This window comes from Puma concolor, chromosome E1 (genome assembly GCF_028749965.1).
Source record: "Puma concolor isolate L17-30 chromosome E1, mPumCon1.1.hap2, whole genome shotgun sequence".
NCBI lineage: Eukaryota > Metazoa > Chordata > Mammalia > Carnivora > Felidae > Puma > Puma concolor.
The window spans coordinates 41,955,675-41,962,878 of record NC_141680.1 but is presented as its reverse complement, the minus strand read 5'-3'; the positions used below and the strand labels follow the sequence as shown (position 1 = coordinate 41,962,878).

Below are 7,204 nucleotides of genomic sequence, written 5' to 3'. Positions count from 1 at the left end.
CGAAGGGGTTTTGGGGAGAACCACAAACCTGTGTCACCCCACCCGAGCCCTTGGTCTAGTCCAGACCTCCTGGCTGCTGTGGGCCAGCAGGCTCCCCCTGAGAGGCCATTCATGACAATCCTGGCCTCCTTGGTGAGTGGGAGTTGGAGCCTGAGCCCACAGTCCTCCATTTTAGCCCTAGAAACTTCTCCTACCTTGGGCTCCGAGAGACCACTGCTAAGCCCTTTTATTCCAGCCTGAGGGCTCCTCGGGCAGGGTTACTAAGCAGTCTCCGAATTTTAGCTGCGTCCTAGGCTCCTCGGAGGAGACCCTGGCCCCAGGCCCTGGGTTACATCCTCCTCTGGGGCCTCTTGGTCAAATGCTCACAAGCTGAGACAGGTGTCATGTGACCGGAGGGCTGGAGAGAGCCCTGTCAGGCATTATAAGACTCCCTTTCTGGACTTGACTGTGCCTCTAAGGCAGCTGGGATGATGGCATGATTGAACACATGGGTCAGGCTGATCCAGGGCTCCTCAGCCTCGACACTATCGACCTTCTGGGCTGGAGAATTCTTTATTGTGGGCTGTCCTGTGCGTGGCAGGATATTTAGCAGCATCCCTGGTCTCTGTCCTCTAGACAGCAGCAGCAGCCCCCTGTTGTGACAACCAATGTCTCCAGACATTGTCAAATGTTCTCTAGGGAGCAAAAGAGTCCCTGGCTGAGATCTGCGGATTCATCTAGGGTGACAGTAGAGGGAATTGTGGTCTTCCTAGGGATATAGGGCACGGGTAGCTGACTGGGAAAAGGTATGGGGAGCTTTATGGAGTCCAGAAATGTTCGGGGTGATGGGTAAACCTCATACATAGGTAAAAATGCATTAAGCTGGGGGCACCTGGGTGGCTCAGTCAGTTGAGCATCTGACTTTGGCTCAGGTCGTGATCTCACAGCTCGTGAGTTCGAGCCCTATATTGGGCCAGCTTTGCATTCTCTGCATTCTCTGTCCCCCTTTCTCTCTGCCTCTCCCTGACTTGTGCTCTCTCCCCAAAATAAATACACATTTAAAAAATGGATTAAGTTGGACACAAATGATTTGTACAATTTGCCGTATGAATAATATACCTAAAAAGGGAGTTTTAGTGTCAGACTGAACCAGACTTGGGTCCCAGGCCTGACTACCCTTAAGCCTCGGTTTCCCCATGTGTAAAATGGGGTTGCGAGTAGGACCCACGTCATTGGGCTGTTGCAAAGATCGAATGACAAGTGAGTGTACTTAGTCTCGTGCCCACCCATGGTGAGGGGTCTGAGTGTGTTAGCTGTTATGATGTTCAGGGTTGCTTCCTTCCTCATTCTGTACCTCAGTCTCCCTGGGTTTTGATGGTCTTGGGAACTATTTTTTTCCCCCCTACTTTCAAGGTAGTCGATTCTACAAGACCGAGCAGTTTGTCATCAGAGTCTCTGGGAGCACTGGAGTCGATGAAATGCTAAACAGGGGGCAGAACATTCCAGTCTGAAGTTTTGGAGACAGAAAGAAGGGAGTCGAGGGCTGCTGTGACCTCGTGAAGCACAGGGCCACCTTGCAGCTCTGTCCCCATTCTAGTACTGGGTGGAGCTGAGAGCCCGTGGAGGGAGCTCCCACACTACAGAGGTGAAGTTGAATTCAGCTGTCAAAAGGCTAGTCTCGGGCAGAACACCGTTCCCTCTGAATCATCCCTTTTGTTAAGGCTTAAAGCCACCCCCAAAGGCACAACCCACCTTGGAGAGCAGAGGTAACTGGCTTGTGGGAAACAGTACAGTTGGCACCAGTCAGAGGGTGGGGAAGGGAGGAGAGAAGATGGGGCAATTGTCCAACCTCGTAGAAGGCGGTATAAAAGGCCCCCACTCCAGGGAAGAGCCACCGTCTTTGGCCCAGGCCAAGCCCAGCTGCTGTCCTCACCTGCTCCCCATCTTGCTCTCACCATGAGCTGCCGCATACAGAGCTCCTCCGCCAGCTATGGAGGTGGATTCGGGGGTGGCTCTTGCCAGCTGGGAGGAGGCCGCAGTATCTCTACCTGCTCATCACGCTTTGTCTCTGGGGGATCAGCTGGGGGCTACGGGGGCGGCATGAGCTGCGGCTTCGGTGCAGGGGCTGGTAGTGGTTTTGGCGGAGGCTTCGGAGGGGGCTTTGGAGGTGGCCTTGGAGGTGGCTTTGGTGGGGGTTTTGGCGCTGGCTTTGGTGACTTTGGTGGCGGCGATGGCGGCCTCCTCTCCGGCAACGAGAAGCTCACCATGCAGAACCTCAACGACCGGCTGGCCTCCTACCTGGACAAGGTGCGCGCCCTGGAGGAGGCCAACACCGACCTGGAGGTGAAGATCCGGGACTGGTACCAGAAGCAGAGCCCCAGCAGCCCGGAGCGGGACTATAGCCACTACTACAAGACCATCGAGGACCTGCGGGACAAGGTGAGTCCTTGGATGTTGGCAAGGGTTCTTCTGTGCAGGCCAGAGCCTCAAAGGCCAGGAAATGCAGTGTGGTAGAACCCTCACCCCCCCTGCAGGGGAAAATTCTAGTCTTTTACCAGCAAGTGTCTCTATTCCTGATAACCTTCCTTAGGCCACTGCTCCCCAAACGTGTTTTCTCCTACTATCCATTTTTACTGTTATTACCACTCATGTCAACATTTTTACCACTTTTTACTGTCAACATTTACTGCTTTGTTATTAGTGACTGGATCCCTATAATTCTAACCCACTGAGTTGTTTGGAAACCATGACAGTTTAAAAAAAATTTTTTTTTAATGTTTATTTATTTTCGAAGGAGAGAGAGAGAGAGACAGAGCAAGAGCAGGGGAGGAGCAGAGAGAGAGGGAGACACAGAATCCGAAACAGGCTCCAGGCTCTGAGTTGTCAGCACAGAGCCTGACGCGGGGCTTGAACTCACAAACCGTGAGCTCATGACCTGAGCCGAAGCCAGACGCTCAACAGACTGAGCCCCCCAGGCGCCCCAACCATGACAGTTTTAAAAGCCGCTAAGAATGAGTCCAATCTTCAGAGAGGGATACGTATTCATTCACTGGTCTTGGAATACTGGTTGATGTTGTAAGGGCCCCATTTAAATTGTTACACTCAATTAGCTACGGCCAGGTGGGAAAGATGGAGAAGAGGCTCAGCCAGCATTAAACTGAGATTCCTTCATCGAGGACTGTCCATCACGCTGGGACCCAGCTTGCTAGAACAGAAATCCACCTGCCTGGGCTATGTCCCAGCTATGTGCGGTGGAATTTGCTTTTTTAATTTAAATTCAAGTTAGTTAACATACAGTGTAGTCTTGGCTTCAGGAGTAGAACCCAGTGATTCATCTCTTACATATGACACCCAGTGCTCACCTGGAAAAGTGCCCTCCTTAATGCCTGTCCCCCATTTAACCCACCCCCACCCTCTCCTCTAGCGGCCTGCTTCAGAATATGGAAGTTTAGACAAGACATTCAAACCGTTGGGAGTATTTGTTAGATCTTTCCTCTGCTCAGCCCGGAGGCCAGCTCCAACGAAGTTACTATGAGCTGTCTGGAGCCAGGCTGACCCCCTCCTGACCTTAAGGTCACCTGCTCTCACAATGGCGGGCTTGCTAGTCTGGGGCCATTGAGACATGATGAACCAAAGATGTTCTCGGCAGGGTCATTCCCCTGAAATGTGCATCCCTATCTTCCCCACCATGACCAGGCGTAGAATGCCAGAGTGACTGGACAAGCGGAAGGACTTGCCCCACCCCCCCCCTACAAGAAGAGGAGAGAAGTGCCTTATTCTGGCTCGCGGGGACAGTACAGAGGCAGTCAGATGATGACAACCATCCTGCCCACACTGTCTCTTCCTCCTCCCCAAACTCGTGGACCCTCCAGTGATTACCTCCTGTATTTTGCAGATCCTGGCGGCCACCATCGACAACAACCGGGTCGTTCTGGAGATCGACAATGCCAGGCTGGCTGCGGACGACTTTAGGCTCAAGTGAGTCCTGGCCTTTCCAAACTGTCTTTTATTTGACACAAATGCTCATCTGAACAGTGAGATCGGAGCATCCCAGGGGTGAAGGTCTTGGAGAAGTAGCAGAGTCCAGTACAGAATTAGGGGAGTGTCTAACTTCTGTGTTGCTTTTTATATTAAAAAAAAAATCGTTTAGGTATGAGAACGAGCTGGCCCTGCGCCAGAGCGTGGAGGCCGACATCAACGGCCTGCGCAGGGTGCTGGACGAGCTGACCCTGACCAAGACCGACCTGGAGATGCAGATCGAGAGCCTGAACGAGGAGCTGGCCTTCCTGAAGAAGAACCATGAGGAGGTGAGGGCCGGCAGGGGCCTGCCATGGCTCAATGGCCTCCACTGAGAAAGGGGAGCAGCCAGACTTAGCCCTCCGTGGTGGGACCTGGAGGTGCTTCCTAGAACACGTTGGTGGCACTCAGAGCCAAGGAGAGGGAGGTCAGGAGCTTCACACACCTTCCTTTTCCATCCCTACAGGAGATGAAGGAGTTCAGCAGCCAGCTGGCTGGCCAGGTCAACGTGGAGATGGACGCGGCCCCGGGCGTGGACCTGACCCGCGTGCTGGCCGAGATGAGGGAACAGTACGAGGCCATGGCCGAGAAGAACCGCCGGGACGCCGAGGAATGGTTCCACAGCAAGGTACCCGGCCCTCTCACCCCGTGGCGCCCAGGGATTCTAGGGCCTTCCACTGGGCTCCTCCGTAACCTTCTTCCTGCTTGGATTTCAGAGTGCAGAGCTGAACAAGGAGGTGTCTTCTAGCACCGCCATGATCCAGACCAGCAAGACAGAGATCACAGAGCTCAGACGCACCCTCCAGGGCCTGGAGATTGAGCTGCAGTCCCAGCTCAGCATGGTACACCTGCTGCCTCCTGCCCAGCAGCCAGCACCTCTGGGCCTCTGCCTGGCCTGGCTCCCCTTCTCACTTCTCTGTTACCCCCTCCCCCCCAGAAAGCCGGGCTGGAGAGCTCGCTGGCGGAGATGGAGTGCCGCTATGCCATGCAGCTGCAGCAGATCCAGGGGCTCATCGGCGGCATCGAGGCCCAGCTGAGCGAGCTCCGCAGTGAGATGGAGTGCCAGAACCAGGAGTACAGGATGCTGCTGGACATCAAGACGCGGCTGGAGCAGGAGATCGCCACCTACCGCAGCCTGCTGGAGGGCCAGGACGCCAGGTAGGCCCTCTCAAGCCTCTCTCTTGGGAAAGTGACCACAGGACCCTTGGACATTTGAACAGGCAAGGCTTTAAGGATCGGGTCCTCATGTTCCATATGGAAGGGGACCTTCTGAGCTTAAACTGACTGGATGGAGATCCAGGACCAGGGCTTCCTGTTTTCTTGAATCAGACTGCGGGGGGATTTCCTCAGTGGCCTGCAGGGTCAATACCTTTAGGCTTTCCAATTTGGGCCTTTGGATTAGACTGGCAGGAATAGGGGCCATGGACAGAACGGCTCATATCGGAAGAATATTGCCTTGGGTTCAGGTCGGCTAAACAAAGCGATAAAAATGGCGATTTCACTGCCTTCAGACCATTTGCAGGGACCAGGCTGTCCTTGTGGGCTCAGCGGGAGTAGGGTGTAGGTTTCGAAGGAACCAGAGGGAAGACAAAAGATCTGGCAGATGTCCTGGATTTGGGGCCGGTACTATGTCCTCCTGAGGTCCCATAGGCCTGACAGTTACCTGTGGCGGCCCTTGGGCTGGGGCACAGTTGGTAAGGAAGCCCAGCTTGGGGGCCTCTCAGTGATCTGAGTCGCTCGATCCAAGGGCAGATGAGCGAGCAGCTGTCCTTGGGTGATTTGTGCTCACGCCGCTCCTCTTCTCTCTCCCAGGATGGCTGGCTTACCCTCCTCAGGAGGTAAGGAAACAACCCGGTGGGAGAGGCGGTCGGCTCCTGCTCGCTGCCCTGGGGGGGGGGGGCGGGTGGAGGCAGTGCCAGACTCCCCAGTGGACGGAGGGAGGGGGTTATGGTGGACGTGGTCATTTGCTCATCTCTTTCTTTTCAGAATAGCTGGCCCCATGGAGCCACTGGGAGGCTTTGGAGGCTTCCCCACCTTGGGGGACAATAACATAAGAGTCCCTATCAGCTAACGCCCAGCCTGACCAGTGAGGGGGCTTGGGGCCCTCCTGGGGGGCCCTGACCTGCTGAGGTGGGTCTTCTCCAGCCTGAGTGTCTCTTGCCCCCTCTGTTTCTCAGGAAGCACCAGCGTCACTGGCACCACTGCCTCCCCTCCCAGTCGCCGCATTTCCGACACCCGTAAGCCTTAAATCCACCTGGCCTCCTCTCCCTCTGTCTTCAGCACCCAGAGGAGAGAGATGACAGGTCCCTGCAGGAGAGAGGGAGGGACCGCAGGACGCTCAGGACACCGGCCCCCCGGGGCTCTCCCGAGGGCGGGCGCTCTGCGCTTCTCTCCCTGGGCACCTCCCCTTCTCCCTTATCTGGTCACTCTGATTTCTCAGCTTCTCTGCTAAAAAGAAAAGACGATTCAATAAAGTTTCCTGCCTTTCTGCATATGTATTTTTGACTCTGGCCTGATTTCTGAGGGCAGGACCTGCCGAGGCCCTGATTTGGGGTGACAGGGGGGCGGGTACCCTTGGGCCAAGTGGCTTACCCCAACAAGGCCTGGCCCCGGCAGCTCCCAGCTGGGCAGGACACGAGGCACCTGGGCCAACCATCAGGGCACAGACACGGGGGAAATGGGTGGCTCATGGGCCACGGTGCTCAGCAAACACAGACAAATGCAACAAACTGGAGACACGCGAGGCCACGTGAGCCAGTTCAACACCCTGTAGGCTAGAAGGTGGCAACGGGACACTAATAGAGTCAGGGGATGGGGAGATTCGGGAAAGAGGTCCAGAGGGCTCTGGGGAGGGCTTCGAGGGCCAGTGCTCCCTTGCAGAGAAACAGAGGGGGCAGGAGACACTGGGGCTGGTTTGGGGAGGAGACCCAGGACAGTTACCCCAAGCCCAACCTGCTGCCTCCCCCCTTTCTTCAAGTACCTTCCTTTTAAGATGATGGACATCCGGACCTGCAGTTCCCGTCTACCCACTCCGAGGTCCTGCCGTGCCAACCCGCTCAATGAGTTGGCCACATGACTCAATGGGTGACCTGAATCTGAGCTGACTTTCCTCCCCAATTCCCCTCTGCACCCGTGTCCCCACCTCTCTCCATGTCACAGCTCTGATTTGCAGCCTCCTCTTGCTGGGCGCGCTCCTTACGTGGAGTCT

The 7,204-nt window shown here is 55.5% G+C and overlaps 1 protein-coding gene across 1 annotated transcript; it reads left to right on the top strand.

Annotated features, from left to right (window-relative positions):
- The first annotated feature begins 1,920 nt into the window (after positions 1–1,920).
- On the top strand, positions 1,921–6,494 carry LOC112853956 (keratin, type I cytoskeletal 13). The gene is made up of 8 exons (XM_086687302.1): positions 1,921–2,418; positions 3,875–3,957; positions 4,130–4,286; positions 4,463–4,624; positions 4,713–4,838; positions 4,934–5,154; positions 5,809–5,834; positions 6,174–6,494. The coding sequence occupies exons 1-8, from the start codon at positions 1,936–1,938 to the stop codon at positions 6,242–6,244; spliced, it is 1,329 nt and encodes a 442-aa protein (XP_086543428.1). The 5' UTR covers positions 1,921–1,935; the 3' UTR covers positions 6,245–6,494.
- Positions 6,495–7,204: the final 710 nt, after the last annotated feature.

What these genes read in the sequence shown, in the direction of transcription:
- LOC112853956 (XM_086687302.1), top strand. Translation starts at nt 1,936, where the DNA reads ATGAGCTGCCGCATACAGAGCTCCTCCGCCAGCTATGGAGGTGGATTC. An exon ending in GCGGACGACTTTAGGCTCAA is followed by an intron (nt 3,958 to 4,129) that starts GTGAGTCCTGGC and finishes AAAATCGTTTAG; the next exon opens with GTATGAGAACGAGCTGGCCC. An exon ending in CTGGAGGGCCAGGACGCCAG is followed by an intron (nt 5,155 to 5,808) that starts GTAGGCCCTCTC and finishes TCTCTCTCCCAG; the next exon opens with GATGGCTGGCTTACCCTCCT.